General features: G+C 41.7%; 1 protein-coding gene across 2 annotated transcripts in view; it reads right to left on the bottom strand.

The window, feature by feature from the left end:
* Positions 1 to 16,876: 16,876 nt before the first annotated feature.
* The window catches only part of b3glctb (beta 3-glucosyltransferase b), a 34,680-nt gene continuing 28,939 nt past the window's right edge, over positions 16,877 to 22,617 (bottom strand). For both annotated transcript variants that reach the window (XM_076274253.1, XM_076274252.1), the window contains exons 13-15: positions 18,334 to 18,453; positions 17,932 to 18,076; positions 16,877 to 17,455 (exon numbers count right to left, since the gene is read on the bottom strand). In XM_076274253.1, the coding sequence (XP_076130368.1) occupies positions 17,285 to 17,455; positions 17,932 to 18,076; positions 18,334 to 18,453 (436 nt within the window). In that variant the 3' untranslated portion in view covers positions 16,877 to 17,284. The remainder of the gene's footprint in view (positions 17,456 to 17,931; positions 18,077 to 18,333; positions 18,454 to 22,617) is intronic.

Here is a 22,617-nt window from a genome sequence, read left to right as displayed (position 1 = left end):
GAAATCATGCATGAGAGCTCTAGTGTTTTTACTGTATGCCAAAATGTCCTTCATCCAGCATTCACCTGCTTCACATGGACTATGCTTACAGTAGAATAATCCTCTGAAGGATAAAAGAGGTTAAAGTCTAGTGGGCACTCAGCGTTCACGCAAAGCTCCAGCGTTTTGTGAATTTGGCAACTGGGGAGGTCACGGAAAGTATATAAAGTTATCTTTGTACTCATAAAGCCCTCTTTAATTCATTTCACAGTGAGTAGATGGCATTGGGTGGGTCCAGTGAAATTGCTACACATTTCTTCGGAAATGACATGTAAATGGCCATGCAGAAAGCTAATGATGCAATTGTGCTGGAAGACTGTCCATGCCATGCTAGTTGGCCACAAAATGGGGTCGAGGTATGTGGTTGAAGGCATCCTTTTTCTTCTCTCCAAATATAAGCCCATCTGAAAAAAGACCAAAGTGTGGTGTGTACTCTTTGATAATCAGGAGTTCAATGAGGCCGCACTTGAATTTCCCCTTGGGGATCCATAAAGTATTTATCTATCTATCTATCATAATTCAGCCATGACCTTGGAAACAAGCTGATGGCAAGTCATACATTTCAGTTTTATGAAAGAAGCAATACAGAGTTGTTTATTTGAGACTGGGTCATACCCTGGATCCCTGGAATTAACAGCAATGGTCCCGGTAACCCCCCCCACACACACACACACCCCATCACACACCCCTTCTCTTTCTCTCTATCTCCCTGCCAGCAAACTCCAGCATGAGACTTGTCTGTCTAATGCTCTGCTGTTCTGTCCAGAACTGTGTTATAAACATGTGATGTATCATCTCTGTTATGGCAGATAAAGAGTTCAAACACCAGAGGCTCTATTAGCCAAAGCCAAAGCTGATGGCCTACCAGGAAAACCCCAAAATGCAGAATCAAAGAACAGTCGATGAAGGCCTTTACTTGAAAACTTAGAATTTACGAAGAACCACAGTCTCAGGAATAAACGTTCAATACTCAGCAAGAGGCACTGATAACAGAGGTACTTAAATACTCCAACTAATAAAGGTTAAGGACTAAACACAGGTGAGAAACATGAACACAAAACAGGGCAGGAAGGACCAAATATGGGCATCTCCAGGTTACTTCCTCTTGGTCCCCTTGGAAGTGCTCTCTGTTGGCATCTGCTGGTCGGAAAGCCTCGTGACAGGACCAAGGGGGCAGGCGAATTCCCGGAAGTAGAAGAATCGACGTAGGCTGGAGGGACCACCTCTCTGCTAACTCCCATAGAAGTCTATTCATTCTAGGATTTTTTTGAAATACCATAACTTCATATAACATATATCCTGTGCCGATATTGTAGCTTCTGTGTAATCTACATAAACACTACAAAGGCAAAACAGACTCCATTACCTCGTCCGTAACGTTGGTTACCCGTAAGAAGAATGGTTAGCTTGTTCAGTTGGAGGGAAGCTAGCTTTGACGTAATCTCTCTTTCGCGCCGTAGGGAGATAACCGTATTGTTTGAATAAGAAGCTCAGTCCACCTTACTGTCTGACGGTAACTCATAAGCAAAACCTAGCATACACGACCGTATGTTAAGGTAAAGCATTACACAGAGGCAACCTTATAGTAATAAAAAAGTAAACCTAATTTTTTTAAAAACGGCACTAATCATTTCAGAGGTTTTCGATGGATTGACCGTAGGTCGGAAAAGTGGAAAGAAGATTAGCTTCAAGGCTATAACTTTTTTGTTTTGTTTTAGCATGACTGTTTTTGAAGATGATCATGTATGGTAGCGTCAACATTAACACGACTTGGTGAGGATGATATTAATAATAATACATAAATAAATGTTTAACTTTGATGACTTTGAAGGCGAAGGAAGTGTGAGAAGAATTTCTGTGTATCTATCATATGAGTTACAAGATTCAGTTCGATGGCTAACGTCACGAAGTTAAGTGTGAGTCTGCGCAGTACTGGGGGGACCAACTGAAAAATCGTTCTATTTGACTCAGTGCCCTCCCATTGAAAACGACGGAGTCTGTTCGTCCATTTCTTTTACTGTCTATGGACAGGACCCCCTCCTCTACGGCCGAGTCCTGGCGGCCCAGGGCGATCTGGTCGACTTCGATGAAATTCTTGTGTCGTGAAGGGACCCAACTCCTCTCTTCTGGGCCATAGCCTTCCCAGTCTACAAGGTATTGTAGTCCCCGTCCAACACGTCTTGAGTCCAACAGCCACTTAACAGAATAAGTCAGACCTCCACCTATGAGACGGGGTGGGGGGGGGGCATGGGGGGAGACAGAGGGGAGGTAAGCACTGGCTTCAGTAAGGATACATGAAACACTGGATTCACCTTCATGGATCTTGGGAGCTGCAGCTCGTAAGTGACTGGATTCACTCTCCGAATGATGCGGAATGGTCCAATATAACACGGAGCAAGCTTCCGAGAATCCACTTTCAATGGGAGGTCCTTGGCAGACAACCATACTCGCTGACCAGGTCTAAAAAGTCAATTGGCCTGCCTCTGGTGGCCACTGGCGCCTTAATGCAGGGGCTTACCTGGGCTTCAGCCCAGGGGCCTCGACCAATGAGGGGCCTCCTAATAATAATAATGATAATCAATAATAAACGGCGTGTCTGTATTCGCGGCGTCATTAGCCTACTCTGGAGCTAGCCTAAATAATTGAGCACATCGTAGCCTACTGCTCTACAATTAGGCTACATCCATGCAGAGGCCCCCTTTGTCTTCTCCAATTCTAAAGTGTAACAACATGTAACAAAACGTAATAAATCCCAACGGGTGTAGAGGAGCTAGAGGAGAGGCTGAAACTGACTGACAAACTTATCATACAAACTCTGGAGATAACGTGGGTAGGATTGAAGCAACGATAAACGAGTGACGTGGATTCCTGTAACTGTCCATGAAAACAGAAGGCATAGCAGGTACTAAATATCGTAGCAAATAGCCTGGAAATGAAATGGCTTTAAAAACATGTATTTCACGTGTCTCATTGGAGTGAACACAGAACATGGGCTGTGGCGCAAAGAAATGAATTAGTGATCTGCATCTCCGTTCACCAACAGCTAAAGTTTGTGCTAACCCATTCGCACATAATAGCCTATGTTATGTTTTCTCCATTGTTAACGTGAGATATGTCATGTACTGATAATGCATGTTCACGTCACATGAGCCAGCTTGTTCTGTAGGCTAAAAGTATTTCTGTCCCTCCCAAACTGCGTTAAACTGGACAGAATTTAAAAAAAACTCCTGGGGAACCCCCCGACACGACAAACACATGCCCTTTTGAAAAGCTTTTAAACGTCCATATGTGTAGCCTACCCATCTTTTAACTTAGCCTGCAGCCAGCGTTGTAAAAGTTCAACGCTTGTTTTCGTGCAGTAGGCTAGCCTTTTTGATAAGCGATGTCATGGGTTGGCTGACGTGATTCGAGGACTTTCTGTTCCTGTTTATGTAAAGATTTTACATAGGCTTAATAATGATAGCTACACTGCATGTTATTAACCAAAAGCGCACGCTATGTAAACAGGCGGGGCAGATCGCGGGCCGGGTATCATTTAATCATAATTGATATTTGCGGTTGGGGGGGGCCTTAAAAAACATATAGCCCAGGGGCCTCGGGTGGTATTAAGGCGCCCCTGCTGGTGGCGAGATGTTGACTGGCTTAAGGCAACGTGAGCCCGTTTCCAGACTCTCCTGCAGCGGGAAATGAATACCTCAGCAGATGGGACCGCCACAGAGACCTGGGAACAGAGGAGGTTTAAAGCCAAATTGACATTCAAATGCATACAAACTGCTGAAGAGTGTTGTATGACAGCTCTGCCCACATCAGAAATGGCTCCATCTGTCTGGGTAAGAGGACACAAAACATCTTAAGTATCTATCAAGATCCTGATTCACACGCTCAGTTTGGCCATTCGACTCTGGATGATGAACACCGAAGAGAGGCTGACAGAGCCATCAAAGAGAGACCAGAAGGCCTTCCAAAATCGAGCTGCAAACTGAGGCCCACGGTCTGAGACAATGTCCGAAGGAATGCCATGTATCTTCACCACATGCTGCAGGACGAGGTCGGCGGTCTCACTAGCAGATGGCAGCTTGGGAAGTGCTATTAAATGTGCTGCCTTTAAGAATCGGTCTACTACTACAAGGATTACCTTATTTCCCCTGGAAGTTGGCAGGCCTGTTACAAAGTCCATGGAGACATGGGACCATGGTTGCTTTGGGAAGGGCAGCGGCAGTAGGAGACCTGCACGTCACCTGGTTACTGGATTTGTGCTGTGTGCAGAATGCACATGCATTCACAAAGGACTTGACATCTCCTCGCATCCTAAGCCACCAGAACCTTCGCCAAATAAGTTCAAAAGGTGCGCTGCACGCCTGCAGACCTAGTTGAGCCTGGTACAAAGAGACAGCCCTCTGGGGCCTCTGGGGAACAAGTCTCAGATTTGAGGGCCTGGCGGACCGTGTCCTCAATGGGAAACTGTACTGGCGCCACGATGCAGGAGGCTGGAAGGATGGGCTCTGGAGTTCGATCCCTTTCAGAGAGTATAAGTACATATACTCTTTTGATCCCGTGAGGGAAATTTGGTCTCTGCATTTATCCCAATCCGTGAATTAGTGAAACACACTCAGCACACAGTGTACACACAGTGAAGTGAAGCACACACTAATCCCGGCGCAGTGAGCTGCCTGCTGACAGCCAACCCATCAATTCATAGCATGTACAATTATGCCCTTATCAAAAGAGGAAGAACATGTTTGTATCGAAACTCATAAACCAGACAGAGCAAAAAGATAGAAGACTTATGACCTGGATATGGCCCTCAGATCAACAGAAAAAGAGGAACATGAAGAAAGAAATATCATGAAAAGAGTGACATTATGAAGAAAGAAACAATAATAGTATCCCTGATACACAATATTCATAAAGTAAATAGAATAGTTTGAATGCATTGATAACATTAACAATGAAAGTACCTGCGTTGTGCAGGTATTGTATTTTGTCTTGTGCATCTCAAGCAAGGAAACATTCCATAGGAAAACCTTGACAGTGCCTTGCTCAAGGGCACTTCAGCCGCTTCCTACTGGTCAGGGTTCGAACTGGCAACCCTCCGGTTCCAAGTCCGAAGCGCTAACCAGTAGGCCACGGCTGCCCATAGATTTGATACATACAAACGAGAACTGGCGGGAGAGAGCATCCGCCTTTGTGTTCTTTGACCCAGGCCTGTAAGAGAGCACAAAGTTAAAATGGCTAAAGAATTAGTGCCCACCTTGTTTGCCGTGGGTTCAGTCATTTTGCCTCTTGGATATAGGACAGGTTCTTGTGGTCTGTCCAGACCTGGAATGGGTGTTCCGCCCCCACCAACCAGTGGCGCCATTCCTCAAGTGCCAGCTTGACAGCCAGTAGCTCCCTGTCTCCTACCGCCTAAGGGACCGTTCGTTATTTATAAACGGGGTCACCGGAGGGATTTTGAGTGCTTCAATCAAAAGTTGCATGACCCTCCCCTGCCTCAAAGTAAATTTTCAACGACCCCCCAGCAGTCTTTTCAAAAAAGACATGACCCTCCCCAGCCAATTGTCGATACGCCCACACTATGTAAACACATTGACTTTAGCAATCATTCTAAACTCACCCTCTGCTTTCTGATCTTACACATCACACTTCACCAAGATGGTGGCCATTTCAGTGGATTTACTCACTAACATTGTTGTGGAAACACAATAAGTATGGAAACTAAATGCACACTTCCTGCAACTGCATTAGCCTACTTGAAATAAGTTACTCCTCTAGTAAGTGTTCACATGAAATAAAACAATAAAACATTGAGACCACTCAACAAAGCACACTGGGTAATAACAAATTCAACACATGAACTTCTATGGACTCGTCTCTAGGCTTCCTCAGTCATTGTAAAGCTGCCGAAGCTGAACATTATCCAAAACTCAATTTCTCAGACGAGTGTCAATTTGGGAGCTTGCTACACTCCTTCCTTCTCAAATGACTTGAAAAGTCCGTTTGCACAATTTCACAAATAATCACAGGGACCGAAAAATACCTAACATGCCAACTTTTTCCGGGTTTAGGCCTATCATTTTAACTTTTCCCCGCTGTCTTGCCGTTTTAATATTTTCCCGTAGAATATCCCATATTACTGTAATATTCTCATAACATTAGTCCTGCATTCTGGCCTGTCTCTGTGTTGTCCTGTTGTTACCCCTTGCCCTTCCAGAGAAACAGATGTATTCAAATCATCGTTTTGCTTGCTTGAATGCGAACTCAGAGTGATGTTAACCTACAGTAGGCTTATTTAAGTTAACGACGTGGTCGTGAGAGCACGATTCATTGGCGCTTGCAGTGTTCGGCCGTAGGCTATGTCTACGTGCGCACCTGCCAGGCTAAGAGCCAAAGAAATCCCCCTGTATATTCACTCCAAGTTGGCCTACCATAACCTTACCAACTCTACACTGTAGACCATAAACTGGCTATTTATATGACCAATGTATTTGTTCAACTTTATGAAGCAGAATTACGCACTGCTACTTGGAACGCATCACATTTTTGTTGGCAGGAGAGAGAATGACAGCGATTAACAAATTGCACTTGTTGCTGGTTACCAATAAATAGGGCCTACTATATATTTTTTTGCAAACAACAAAACAGAAAGGATTGAGACAGCAAAGCTAGAGATGGGCAGGAACAAGGTCAATTGGTAGAAATGTTTGTCAAAACGTTAGGAGCTGGATGTGTGGATGAATGAAGCACAAGTATGCTTTATAAGCATGCACACTGTCTAAAGTTAGGCTACACAGTAAACTACAAGTAAACCAAAGTTAAATTTTGCTTTTTTAGGGCTGGATAAAGTTGACCAAATGGATATAGGCTGTTAGGCGTGAATAAAGTAGGCTACTTTGTTGCTCCAACCCTTCCAACGTTAACGGGGACGGATGTTTCCGTATTTTGCGTGAGAAACCCAGGAAATCTCCCTTATTTTCATTGTTCAATGTTGACAGAGCTATGGAACGAAAGAGAACATTATGGCGATAGAAATCAACGATCAAACAAGCCACTTTGATTTTTTGCTGTTTTCATTAATACAAAAGATGGGTGACCCCCCCCCCCCCCCCCCTTCCTAGCCAAAAAAAGTTAGGTGACCCTCCCCTCAGCAAAGAATAAAAAGACATGACCCTCCCTTATTTTCCTCCGGTGACCCCAACGAACAGTCCCTAATTCCTTTCCGATGAGGTCAAGCGGTGTGAGAAAAAGGCACATGGGTAAAGCCTTCCATCTTCCACTGACCTCTGTGAAAGAATAGCTCCCACTCAGACATCAGAAGCATCCACTTCCACCACAAACGGCTGGGCCAGGTCTGGATGGCGTAGAATTGGAGCAGTCACAAAGTGCTTCTTTAACGTGTCGAATGCTATAATACAATACAATTGGTTCAACATGTCTCGTAATACATCATTTATAAATGCTTGAAAAACCGTGGGACTGTTGGCCAATCTAAAGGGCAGTATGGAAGTTAAATGCATTCAAAACACGGTTGGACCTTCGCCCACCATAAATTAGGCATTTATTACATAAAACCACCATTACTGGACAACCATGAATTGTGACACTTTTTTATATCAAAATGTAACTTAAAGCAGCACTAAAGATTTGCTCTTGGGGTCCCCCACTTATTCATACCCAGCCAGCCACTTCCTAAGGCTATTTTACAAACGATAAGACTTGCACAAAGTGCAGCAGAAGTGCCATTCGCCCTCCTACCTAAAAACCAACTCTTTATGGGGACTTTAATTTGATGTCTTATGTGTACTTTGTAACTTCTAGCATTCTACGAATAGCCCGGTCAATACACTATGGAATGATAGAACTAGCAGTGTTGAATAAATTCATGAATATCATGTGAAATTTGACAGAATGTAGTTGATAAACTTTATGGTATAAAAAAATATCAGATTATCTACCCAACAACAATGGTTACAGTTTTTCCAATTTATTACACAACAATTTTACAAGGGGCAAGATCAAAACCCCACAGCCAGTCTGTAATACTAATGATGTCTACTTTAAATGTCATAATTTAAAAGTCATAATTTATTAAAACTTTCAACAACCATGATTCCCAATCTAAGACACACTAATTTGCCCTTTAAATTGTAACTATGTAAAATGGACCCATGCTCTGGATTTTTAAAAGGAGGGCTCTGGTGGCATGTTGATAGCTGATATTTATGCAAGGAGCACTGATACAAGTACATACAAATGATACAAGTATTCATTTATCAGACGCTTTTATTCAAAGCGACTTACAAAATTAACTGTGCCTTAAATTATACAATGCTCTAAAAGGCATGTATATGAGCTACCCCCGCAAAGACAGGGACCAACAGAGTCGGCGTGCTGCTAAGCAGAGAGGTGAGTAAGACAGAACAGTTTTAATCCACTTATTGGTTTGTAGTAATGAATAAATGCATGGTGTAGACTTCCTTCACTTAAGTCATCATGGCTTCCTGTAGCCTAGTCTTCCTTTCCAAGGCCCAGCAATATGGCCAGTAGAGTCACTCTCCAGGACTGGTTATAGCTTTGTAGTATTTCCAGAGACTTTCTAATGTGGAGACACAGCACTCAAAAAATACTCGTTGACATGTGAATACATTGAGCCAATCATGTGGTGTGATGTGAATACATTGAGCCAATCATATTGTGTGTTGTGAAGACATTGTGCCAATCATGTGTTGTGATCTCGCTGCTGGAGCAAGTTTGGTGTCGTGAAGCCTTGCGCATACGCATTTCTGCCGAAATGGATGCCCGACGAGTGCCCAAAAAGCGTTGTCAAATGGCCGCTGAGTGGAGGGACTTGCCTAAAAGGACTTTGGTATTTCTCACTCTGGATCTTTGAAACCCTGGAGTGGGTCTCTTGTCATGCGGAAATTGAATCCTGGCTGAGGTCTGTTCAGAGGTGAGAGGATGCAGTCCCAGAGAAACGCAGTGTCTAGACCACTGTATAATTAATCGGACTGTCAAGCCCACCATCAGACCACTCTGGGTCAAGAAGAAGAGGCTGTGTGTCTCAAGTGGAACACACTTCTGATGTTTTCACTCACTTGGACTTTTCAGTAGAGAGCTGAGTGTTAAATAGCATATAGATTGACATTGGGTTATCCACTTAAAAACTTTTATCACTGTTAACAGTGATTTGACACTTGAAGGGTTCAGGTGCCAATCACTCTTAGGTCCTGTTGATTGTGTTGATTTGATTTAATATTAAAAACCACATTGGTTTTGACTTAGAGGGTTTTGCATCTGAACCCTTCACTTTAATGTTTTTTATTATTATTTTAATTATTTAAAAATAGTGGTCATATTGCTGATGAGAACAATAGATTATGTATCTATTGTCAGTGAGCAGCCTTTAGGGACACAAGAGTTCTGGCTTCAGTGTTTAGTCTGTGTGGAGTCTGTTGGCTGATGGGCGGCTCAGATTACAAATCCTGAGCACCATGCATCTCGGTGTTTTCACTGTTCAAAATCTGCTCACAAGAATCACTAAGGTAAACAATCATTAAGGAAAAAAATAATTGTTTAATGCCCTCACACTAATCCTACACACCAAATTTATGCATGCAAAGACCAGTCTGAGATATTCAAAATCAGAATATTCATGCAAGAACCACTTGAAAGACCTGTGACAGTAATAATTATTCCTGCCATGAGAATGGCCATACTCTTCATGAAGCATCTATCAACAATCATCAATTTCATCTCATCTTATACCCAGGGGTGTTAGTGGTAAAATAAGAGGTGGTATGAATTCTTTCTTCACGGTAAGGTGGACTGTGCCATGCGGTATCAGATTTTTTAAAAAGGCATTCAGAACATGTTTGATGATGGTGGAGGTTATTGGTGAATAAACTCTTTTAAGACTCTTATGAAGATTACAGGGCTTAGTAAGCATTCTTCTCTTTTTTAAATATATTTTTTGGGCTTTTTACCTTTATTTCGATAGGACAGTGAAGATTGACAGGAAATGAGTGGGAGAAAGAGAGATGGGGTGGGACCGGGATATGGGTCTTACTATTGTGTCTTACCATGCTATTGTTATTATTATTATATATGATTGAATGGACATTATTGTTTATTGTTGCTATTTTCCTTCATTTTCATTGTTTATTTTCATTAGGCTATTGATTGAATTGACATTGTTGTTTATTATTGCTATTCTCCTTAAGGGGTTAATTTAGTCTGACCAACATATTTAAATTGTTCCCTTCTAAATTTAAGTATTATATTGTTTTGTATTTGTATGTCGCTTTGGACAAAAGCGTCTGCCAAATTCCATAACCATATGACAGCAGATCGGATTCGAACCTGAGTCCCTGTGGGCACTTGGACCTGTACATGGTATGGGCGCTGTAGCCTGTTGCACCACACCACCCCCAGCATTTTTCTCTATAATGCAAAACACACACATCCCATTTGCCCAGCATGGCCTAAAAAATGAACAAATGTAAATGTACTCACCTGTTGTGCCACTGTCTAATAACATGCTGGGCATGACACACAACTTGCACTCATTACCCTCTCCCTTAGCGCATGGAGATCCAGAGGCTTTCGGAGGCTTAGTCAGAGCCTGTGATTGGGGAAACCTGTCACTCGTTGAGCTCAGATGAAACTCGGTCGTCTACCCCGGTGTTGAATGAGAGAATCTAAAACGGTTGAGAAACTTTCTCTTAGAGTAGTTGTAGAAGTGTGCACATCCCCACCGGTGAGGTGCAGGGCAAATGGAACTAGAACTCAAAAAGAATTAAATGCCCGCACTCTGCTAAAAACTCCCATACATTTATTATGTGCTACAATGTTTCGACCCGGCTGGGTTTTCCTCAGGCAAATGTCATTCAGCAGTGGCTCAAGCGTATAAATAGAGCATATACCTGCTCAGCTGATCATTCATCAGCTGAGCCCATTCACACTAATTACCAAGGCCTAAGTATCACCTTATCCATCACCACATAATACAATTAGTGATAATTGTGCTCGCTGATTCTAGTGCGCAACGTGCACGTAGTTTTGCCTACATATACTAGGCCACAAGGACACATATCATGTACACGACATGTGTGGTGCTGCAAGTAATGGCACCACTAATGCGTATAGCTTTGCCAGTGTGCGGGTGGTTAAATGTCCTACATTTATGTGTGTATGAACATTGTACACAGCTGCCACACCTGTAGTTTCCATCTGGCACAGGCGGCAGGAGTGGTGTGCGATCGGGGCGCATGTTGCTCCTAACCAAATGGTCTCTAAGATTGGGTGCGCACTTAAAAACCATACGCAGCTTGTCTGGGAGAGCCTTCTTAAGCTTGGGGTCAGCTTGGGTTCAATGATGTACCAGTGTATCTGAATGGACTTCTTAAACTCAAACAAGAGTGGGGAATATTTTACACAGCACATGGGGGTATTTGTCCTCTTGACAGTGCCCTTTTTTGTAGCCCAGAGGCATTCATCTTGCGTAATGTTGTCAAAACGTGCCCTTGCCGTATTGACCCACTCTGGTTTGTGACCTCTGCTGAGGAATCTATTAGATAAATCCTCGGCCTGTGTTGAATATGACTCATCTCTGCATATCCTGCGAATCCGATGGATCTAGCTAAGGGGGAGGCTTTTAATCAGTGATCATGGATGGAAACTGTCAAAATATGTTGGTTTACGATAAAGATCTATTTTTAATTCACTTCCCTCTTTATGGAGCTTAATATCCAAGAAACTGATACATTGCATATCATGTTCCATTGTGAATTTAATATGGTCACTGCAAGAGTTAAGATACGAATGAAAATCCATGAGTCTTTCCACTGTGGAGTCAACAATTAAGCAAACATTATCAATGAATCGTTTGTAGAATAAAACTGAGGAAATCTGAGGAAATATCTCCCAAACCTCGCAGAAAGATCATAGCCTCTCAGAGACCTCCTGAATAAAGACACATTCTGGTACTGGGGCCCACAACAGTGCCAAGCCTTCACTGATATAAAGAAGGAGCTGTCAACCCCACCTGGCCTGGCCTGGCCTTGTATGACTCTAGTAAGGAGACCAAGGTCTCTGCCGACGCGTCCTCCTACTGTCTGGGGGCGGTCCTCTTTCAACGGCGCCGAGATGCAGACTGGCACCCTGTGGCATACATTTCACAGGATCTTACGACCACAGAACAGCCCTACGCACAGATTGAAAAAAAGGGTCTGGCTATAACGTGGGCGTGCAAGCGTTTCATGGATTTTCTGCTTGCCATGACTTTTCAGGTTGAAACAGACCATAAGCCCCTCCAAGCCCTCCTAGGGACCAAACAACTTGACAAATTGTCACCCCGCATTCGAATGAGACTCATGTGGTTCCATTTCTCTCTCACTCATGTGCCGGGAAAGAGCCTGGCCACAGCAGATGCACTATCTAGAACACCAGTGCCTGCCATTCAGGCCCCAGACGCCCCTGCACAAGAGCAGCTCATTGAGGGGTTTGTGCATTCTGTGATTTCATCATTGCCCATCACTGAAAAGCGACTCTCAGAGCTCAAACAGGCTACCCCTGAGCCACTCCTACCAGGAAACACGCCTGATGGTCCCTGGCAGAATGTCGGGGCTGACCTCTGTCATCTAGATTCTAGATGGCTCCACTTACCTTGTCATGTTTGACTACTTCTCACAGTCCATTGAGGTCGCCAAACTGCAATACACCACCTCCAGTTACGGTGGTCACGGATAATGGACCACAATTCTCGTCCGACACCTTCCGCCTTTTCTCAAGGGCCTGGGACTTTACTCATGTGACCTCTAGCCCACTCTACCCACAGAGCAACGGCGTGGCAGAGAGGGCTGTTCAAACAGTGAAGCAAGTCTTCAAGAAGTCATCAGACCCTTACCTGGCACTCCTGGCCTACCGCTCCACCCCTCTCGTCAGTGGATATAGCCCCTCTGAACTCCTGCAGGGTCGGCGGCTTCGCACACCAGTACCTGCCCACCCATTGCTCCTCCAGCCAAGCTGGCCTGACCTCTCAGCCTTCACGGGACAAGTCCACCCTGGCCCTGGTAGTGAAGTGTGGTTAATATGTTAACAATGTGATGCAATGTTTAAAATGTACGCAGACGTTTTCTTTCTTTCTTTCTTTCTTTTTTCTTATTTATTTATTTAATTATTTGTTAATTGTTTGTTTGTTGTCTGTCTTGTATGTCTACTGTACTGGTGTCTCGGGTACGCTGGTGATTACGCCGCTCCATCCAGCATCTTTTGTCTTGCATGTCATTTGTTATTTTGTAAATTTGTTCGTTTGTCTTGGAGTCGCGGGTACGCTGGTGACTACGGCACTCCGTCCGGCATCTTTTGTCTTTTGTGTCAATGTCTTATGTGTGGAGCACTTTGGGTTGCACTCTGTGCATGTGAAATGCAATAAATAAACTGACTTGACTTGACTTGACTATATTACACAAGCATTCATTTTAAATCACAGTTGGGGTTGGTTCCCATTTCACTGTAGATTCGAATGTACTTCCTTTGCAGTCATCTTTTTTGTTACTTGCAGCACATGACTCAAACAGCAGCACAATGGGATTTCAGGACACTTTCTTAAGTTTCCATTGAAATTCCATGCTGTACACGATGACAGTGCTTTCCTGGTTCCATTGAAACGCAGTCACCTATCAGACAGAGCCCACTGGAGGGGGGTTGGTAGCAGTTTGCAGTTTAAGTTTTTACTGTTGACAGACATTGTGAAGGAAACAAAGGCTGAAAAATGCAAATGAAAAATGACCAATATACAGTAAAACACCCCTTGGTCAGAGCTGTGCACCACTGTACATCTTTATACATCCTGACGTTCCTGTCTGTCAGGTTACAAATAAATATATATATATATATATATATATATATATATATATGCTAGACAGACTATATCTAGTTACGACAACACATTTGCATACTGACATAAGCGATGAAATAAGGCCAATTTGTTTTATGGGGTAGGGCTATTTAGCAGGGAACCAGTATAGTGCATTTTGACTAACATGAAATTAGCAACTAAAAATAAAAACAGCAGATATTTGTACAAAATCAGTTGCATGAATGTAAAGCATTGTTTTGTTCAAGATGGGGAGAAACTGCTTTAATGATGTGCACAAGTGATAAAATGATATGGAGTTTGAACAAACAGTTTTGAGAATTTCAATTCTGATCTGAGAAATGCGCCAAAGCAACTGAGAAAAACTGTAATAAAAGGGAGATAATGTATTTTAATGTGCTGAACGCTGCCCCAAAGTAAACCCACAAAATGCCTGACATTTAAATCGGACTATGACTTTCCCACCAAATCACATGGGGTATATACATGCAACTCATTCATATTCAATAATAATTATTGAATTTTTTGAAAAGTGCCTTTCATGACACCCAAGGTCACATTTGAATCTCTCTGCAATCTCTTTGTCTTTCTGTTTTCAAAGGACCGTTGGGGCTCCAAGTGACCTCAGCTGAGCGGTGTAGCTGCCATCCAATAGACACAGATCACTGTGCTACATCGGATCTGAGTGAATGGAATAGAACTTGATCCTGACCACTGTTGAGGCTGTGGACAGGCGTCAGAGCTTAAATGAACAGATGGGACAGAAGCAGCTCTGCTATAGCTTCAGACTTTGGAGACCGCCTTAAAGAACCCCCGATATACCGATAGCTTTCATAAAAATGTTGTTTTCAGCAGTATCCATAGTAATTTAACAGAAATGTTTAACAATATCAAAGGAGCATTATGCAAATGCAGTCCTTGAGGATCTAGACTAATGGAGAATTTATTAATTGGTGCTATTGTATCCCATGTCATGTTCTGTAATGTTAATTAGGCCTGGTTGTTGATTGGCCACTGTGAAAAATGCCCCACCTACAACACTGAAATATGAAGTATGCACTGGTACTAGTAGCCTATATTGGTAATAGTATATTGCTAATGGTTGCACTTTACTTTTGGGAACATACAGTATACTAGTCAATATGTTTACAAATGTTTAGTTTTTTTTCTAAACTTCTACTTCTATTTAGTTTCATACATGGAGACAAAATTACAATTACAAAAGACTTCATCGATTGTCCAGTTTTGACATCATGTCTTGAGGACTCAGCTCTCTCTCTTTTGAAAAGTGCTATCAGAGTGTGACATACTCCCTTCAGTGTTCAGAGACAAAAAGCACTGCTCACTTTGGCAAAACTGAATAGAGCTAATGGCAAACTACAGTATATGAAACATAATACAGTTTTGAAAAACTTAAATACGAAACGTTTTAGGTGATGATGTGCACTCATTCTCTTAATCTGAGAGACTATCCGCAGGCTTCTACAACAGCACTACTTAAAATGGCAATGCTTTGAAGTGTAAGTTTGAATGTTTAGTCAACTGTTACTAAACACTCCATGTAAATGAATGCACAATTCCACTGACAGGACAAGATCATAGACCACCTGAGCAGGGGACGTTGTACAAGCTGTACGTGGACAGTTTGTGCTTAGGATACTCCATCCTCTGTCCACATCATAATAACAATGGCTTCGGTTTGTAAATGTCATCACCCATTTATGATCTGCAGCAGATTAGCCAGTGTCATCAGCTGGACCCTTGCTGCATAAAGGGCCTGGACTGAACAGCCAACCATAAACGTTATAGGTTTCACAAAAATACAGTCACCATATTTTGTTTAACCAAATATGACAGCAAAACAGAAACAGAGTACATTGTTTTTGTTTTTTACAGAGTTCACATTATTAGATTAAAAACAAAGGAGGGGGTACCAACATAGTCACGGCATGGTGGCTTTCTGCAGACACATAAGTGCCAAAACCGACACACGGCATCATCAAAAATCTCAACTACAGTTTTTATCATCTTTATTTAATTATTCATGGTTGGGCATGCTAAAGTGATTCACATGAATGTCAGTGATGTTGCCACAGTTGTGCTTTGTTTTTACTTCTTGACAGATGAAACCAAGAGAGAGAGGGGATGTGTGGTTGAGGAACACAATTTGACAGACTGGTGGCTAAAGAACACACTTAGGCACTCTTGCCAACAACACTGAAGCCAAGAGCCCAGAAGAGAGATTAAAAAAAATAAATAATGAAAGTGATGTCTCCTTGTGTATGTGACACAAATGGAGTCACGTCATCCCTCTCTTGATGTAAGGTCTCAGGCCTTAGATTCTCACTGATTCTGACCTTTATTTCACACCGAGATCCCCCCATGAATGACTATGTGCGTGGGAATACACAGGTGCTAAACCTAAAACCTTTCTCTTTTGGGATGTGGATCGCCTCACTCAGGTATTGAGCCTAAGACTGATCTCATTATGAGTCTGCAGCAGCCCACACAGAGCCAGGGCAGAGACTATGGCTTGTTCTCCCTCTCTCTGAAGGTATGCTGTGAGCATCTCTTTGTTACCCAGTGCTTCGATGGCTCGCCAAGACATTACAAACTGGCTGCGGTGTCCATGGTAACGGATGTCATTGTGACACTGATTCAGTTTTTGTCTGGGACATGATGGCAGAGTAACATCCGCCCAACCCCTCTCTATTCTGATTGAGGATTCAGAAAAACCGAAAAATAAATGTGTTGGTTAAATACAGTGTCACAAATTCCTATTTCTAGACCACACAAATTGTTGTTTCCAATGTTCTTTTAACCAAATGTGAGTAGAAAAAATGACTTCACCTGAGCTTTTATACAGTTCTGCTTGACAGCCTGGTCAGTGCGAATTCATCCTTTATCAAAACAAGCTTCAATGTGCAACCCTCAACAAAAGTTTGAAAGAAGGAAAACGGAATGTACTTTTCATCAGAGTAAAAATTTATTGTTCTAAACTTCACGTTCATGTTAAATTGGTTTTCGTGCAAGAGAAATGTGTTCTGTGTTGCATAGCATCATTACAGATGTAACAGGCTACCAAGATTTTTTGTCATAATTGTACAACACACAAAGATTCCGCAAAAATATAAAGGCACACCCTCATTCACTCATTCATCCATACCTGGCAGTGCAAAAGATTTGAAAATATTGAGCAGAGCAGAACAGCAACAATAAAACACACACACACCAACACTTTTTGGGCCAAAATCTGTCGCTCTCACAGATACACACATTCACATAAACAAACACACAAAAAAAATACACACCGGCAGCCTTACTACACAGCTCTGGGTGAAGGCCTCCTTCTCGTACATCTTTGCTATTACTCTATAACTCTTCCTTAATTTGTCCTGGTCGATTCACAGCTTCTCGTCCCTCTTCTACTGTGTCCATCAGCCAACGTTTGTAGACGTCCACAGGGTCCACGTTCCAGTGTTTGTGGAAGGAGATGTGTTTCTCTCGGGCAAGGAATTTTTTTGGATAATCATCTGGACGTGCCTTTTAACAAAACAATGCAAAGCAAATGAAAGCAACATTTAGATACATATAACATTCCATCCCTGAAATTAAGTTTGAAGGAAACATCACACACACACACACACACACACACACACACACACACACACACACACACACACACACACACACCTAAAACATGTCTCATTCAAATACCTGCCTAAAAATATTCAGGGCCAGGCATGTCAAATAGAGTCTCAAAGCTATTTGCATGTAATCTCTTGGCAAAATGATGACGGTAAATATAAACTCAAGGTTAACGGCCATGGAAAGCGTGAACTGGGACAAGCTGCAAATAGTGACATGATTTGATACTAAGAATACTTCCACCAGCAACCCTTTGAACTGAAATATATCAAAGAGTCCATCTCCCTTGCAGACTAGTGGAGTCTGTAAGGGGGATGGACACTTTTGAGTAGCATGAAGCAAACCTCCAGACCCTCCACCAGCCACTTCACCTGGTGGAAGAGAGGACTGTGTGTGACGTGGACTCGGAGCGAGCTCAAGCACATCCCCAGCACCATGTCATCAGGAGCGTCGTCACTGTAGCAGCGGCAGCCCCCGGAGAGGATCCTGCGCACCGCTGCTCGGCTGAGCACCATCCTGTCAACGAAAATAAATGGGCTTAAAAAAAATAAAAGAAAACAAACCAGAACAGAACAAGCTGCCAATATGTGCAGTGGATAGTTGAATGGCATTGCAATGGAAAACTACCCTGCAGGCCAATATAAGCATGCAACACAAAAAGAAAACAAAACAAAAACTTGAAAAAACTAAATTTTGTGATCAACTGCAAATCAAAGTTCCAAAAATACACTATTATTTTTAAAATAGATATTTTTAAAAGAGATTGACCTTACCCTCCTCCACCTGTGATATAACTGTAGCCATTCTGAATCAGTCCATATCCATACCGTTCACCCAAGCACACTGGCTCTTTGGGGCTATAACAGCTCAGCAGTCTCCGGAGTCTAGGCAGGCTGACACAGAAATGCACCGTAGTGCCGGACATTATATTATATTATGCCGTCTGGCCCTTTGTTCAGTAAAATTACATTCATTCATGAAGTAATTTAGCAGGTGATTTTATCCAAAGCCAAATTCAAAAGATACAGAGAAGAGAGAAAGGATTTTTCCAAACAGTACAGCAATATGTAAGGTTTTTTATTAATAATACTAGATTAGGACAAGATATTTAGAACTGGGCATACAATATAGACCCTTTACTGCACACTGCTGATATGATAAAAAATATGAGAATTCCACTTTAAATCCTCCTGTGACTGTCAGAGAGGATAGTGTTGTTTCAGAATAACACAACAATGGAATAGCTTAATCTTCAGAATACAATGCAGTGATATCAATGTGAGCTTAAGATAGGACAAAGAGAGATCAGCAGCATATTGTATTTCAGACCTGTAATTCTGGGGCATCAAATATCATTGTCATGCTGCTTTGTATGGGTACAACTCAAGTTCACAAAAGTATCAGCATATTCAATCATAATCGTCTGAAATGTCTATTATTTCATGCTGTTAGGGGCTGTGAATGTTTCATTTAAGTGCTTCCAGCTAAGCAAACACTAGGTGAAATTTAATGACTGCAGTGAGAAGTTTCACAAAATAGATGCTCGTCAAGTGTCAGTATGGGTGTGCATGACATTTTTTAACACTGCATAATTTTGCAATAATTACAGAGAACTCTTACAGACAACAAAGTCCTCAAAGGTCACATGGTATATGCAAATTGTTGAGTCTTTAACAGAATTATCATTTAAGAAAACTAACTCATGCCACAGTTGAAAAGATCACGGCATCAAAAAAAAAAAAATGACGTCCAACACGGTAACACTTTCTATGAAGGTTGTATTTATAACGCCCTATGAATGCATTCATAATGTTTTATGAGGTGTCTATAAAGCATTGTAATGCTCATTATTACCATCTATATGTATTCACAAGTCATCATAACCAACTTCATGATGCATTATGACAACTAATTATGAATGATTATAATTTTAATCTGAATAATGCATTATAAATATGTCAAGATCTGCCGACTCACTTGTCAGTTTTATGATGCATCATAACTACTTCTCTCTGCTAAATGCATATAGTGATGCATAACGAGTTTTGACTTCTACTGTAGTCCTATATATCTAGAGCTATAATTATATAATATAATTAAAATAATTTATACATCTCCCTACAGCACACAATTATAAACAGCTATGCAATTTCATAAGTGTTATTTGTCAGCTCTAAGTAAAGTGACAAGAATATGACCCTATTATTAACAGATATACAGTAAGTTCACAGAGTAATTAAAGGGTGCAATGAACTAAGTACCGAGTCTGCCATCTTTACTCCATATGCACAATATTATTATGACCGCCGCTAGCGAAGCTAGCGAAGCGGTCATATAGGGATTGTCAAAGTTTTTTATTTTTATGGTATGTTGGTCTCAAGGGCCCACATCAACTTAGCCCATAATCACTCATTTGTGATTTGCACCCCCCCGGTAAAAAATGAAAATGCAATATCATTCTGCTTTAATCGCCCCTCTCTTCAGTAAAGACGTTCAGAACTGCACCAAATTTTATGTGTATGATTAACCTGACATTCTCTGGGGGTATGCCAAGTTTCGTAGAATTTCATCCATGGGGGGGTCTAAAAAATTAAGTTATGTGTACATTTAGTGACTCTACACTCATTGGCCTGTAGATGGTGGTGCACACATATACACATGCACACACACACACAGGCACCCACATACTATCGGTATTAGAACGGCCGATACATAATTACAAATTCAGTAGGATTAAAAGAAAGCCAAAATAAATATTCATCATCATCATCATGGCTGCATTTCCAGTATTGGCGATAAGTAGTCGTTTGTCCACTAGATGGCGCATCGTTGCAGTGAGACGTAATTTTGTTGGAAGTTAATCTTAAATGGGTTGGAAAGACACTATGCTTCCTACAAGGACAAGACTGTAGGCTACAGTAGTTTACCGCAGAGAACGTCTAAGGGTAGGATGATTTCTGCATGACATGTAATTCCCATTTCCTCTTGAAGCCGAAATAAATCTGAGAATGTTTATCGGACATGCTTGTTTTTTACTGCAGGTAGGCTACGTTAATCCTATCAATAGCAGAACGTAGGTAAAATAATGTTACCGTTAGCATGGTTGAGTGATGGAGGCCAATTTGATTATTGATGTATTTGTAGAAAACCATAAATGCGTTTATAAGCTACCAAGCAAATCGATAACAGCACTAATTGTATCTTTCGACTGTCATCTCATTTGCTTATGACCATAACCTAGGCTACTAACAGGAGCTAAGTGAGTTAGCCACAACACGTTCGCTACGTGATGGTTTTTTAATGGAAAATATATAGGCTACCTGAAAGATAACCTGTCTATGATCCCGTGATGATCTACAATCTCCATTTAAACCAGATGTTTTAGAGCGCACGTTGAGATGTATTCAGGGCAGGGCTGTACCTACACATATTTGTTGCACGTGCTACAAAAATCATTCTTTGCGATGAATGATTTAGTACCAACGTTACAAGGGTCAGATACAGTTTTGCCTATGGCTATTCCGTGAGACTGAGGCGCTTTTTGTTTGTTCGAAGTGCGTGTTTAGGGTGTGAGAGGGGAGTCGATGTGCTTTGATTCCAGCTTGGTAGTTGTAGTCTATGCGATTAAAAAACACGTGTGTGTGAAGTATCCAAACAATGATAACGCTTTCATTATGGCTGCTTTAGCCACAGACCTTGAGCTACTGTACAGTGGGTTGGGTTCCGTTTAGAAGTGTCCACTTCATTCGCCCTTTCCGTGATTCACAGCTACGTGAAATGTATTACTACTGATATGCAAAACTATTAACTTTTTCGCCAAGAGGTGGCAGCTTGATAATGTAAGCCATTGGTTCCAACGGAGATTTTATTTGGGTCGCCAGCATAGCCTAGCGACAATTTGTGTTGTGTAATAGGCCTAGCATAGGGCCTACCTTATATAGCTTATAGTTTGTTAACAGTCACGGTTTTGTCATAACTCCCTCTATGCATTTTTGCATTTAGAATAGCTCTAAAACCGGGGGGCGAACACGTCGCAGGGGGGGCGCCAGTGCGTGGATATCTCAATCGCAAAATTAAACAATATTTCTATCGGGCGCCTACCATGGACTAGGCTGGGTGAAAATCAAAAGATTGCGTCAAAAGATTGAGCTTAACCATTGACCTCATGGTTGCAAAATGCAAGGGAACATGAATCAGCATATTATTTGCACAAACAATAACGGAGAGTAGCTCTTCAACTTTGCCCGTTAAAATGTGTATGAACAGTCTCGCAACGCATTTCATGAAGGCCCTTTGGACATGTCAGTTATTTGCACCACTGGGAAAAACGGCATTTTGTTTTAGACTACTGGTATTTCATTTGTGCATTGACAATAAAGCTGAATGTCATTTGAACTAGATGACTAAACTTATGCATATGTAGAAGAAGAAACATTCACAAAAATCCATGACATGACCTCTCTTCTTGATAGCTGTTGAAAACTGCATGGAACTGACAGGGATTGTTTTGTTTAATAATAAATAAATAAATACATTATGCTGCTACCTTCTGCTTTTCCCAAATACAATGTAGCCTACAGGTGTACCTTTCATCAGTCCAGTTGCAATGGATGGACTGTGATGAACTGCCCTACTTGTGATTGTTTAGAGATTTTAAAGGTTTTATAACAATGTTACAGATTTTTTGGCCCAGAAACAAATCTATTCACCTTTGCAGCGCCAGTAGGCTACTTTGTGTGCGGAATGTGTGCAAACACACATTTCAAACAAGCATACACAAAAGTTTCAAGAGTGAGGAATGGAGTAGAAGATGGAGACAAATTCATTAATATGATTTATTTTCGCGGAATGGATGTGCAGGACTGAGCGGCGGTCATATTTTGTACCGCTACGCGGTACATCTAGTTAATTACTATGTTAATGTCATAGGTGTTATTTGTCAGCTTTAGGTAAAGTAGAGCAAATGAGGTATTGTTATAAATAGATATAAGGTTATTATAAACAAATATGAGGCACAATGAAATGAGAGCCTGGACATAAAGACAAAAGGAATGCAT

The sequence above is a fragment of the Alosa pseudoharengus genome, unplaced genomic scaffold, assembly GCF_046254945.1.
Source record: "Alosa pseudoharengus isolate Yale_2024_CS ecotype anadromous, Long Island Sound unplaced genomic scaffold, YU_APseudo_1.1 YU_APseudo_1.1_scf_8, whole genome shotgun sequence".
Taxonomy (NCBI): domain Eukaryota; kingdom Metazoa; phylum Chordata; class Actinopteri; order Clupeiformes; family Clupeidae; genus Alosa; species Alosa pseudoharengus.
This window is presented reverse-complemented; position numbering and strand designations above follow the sequence as displayed.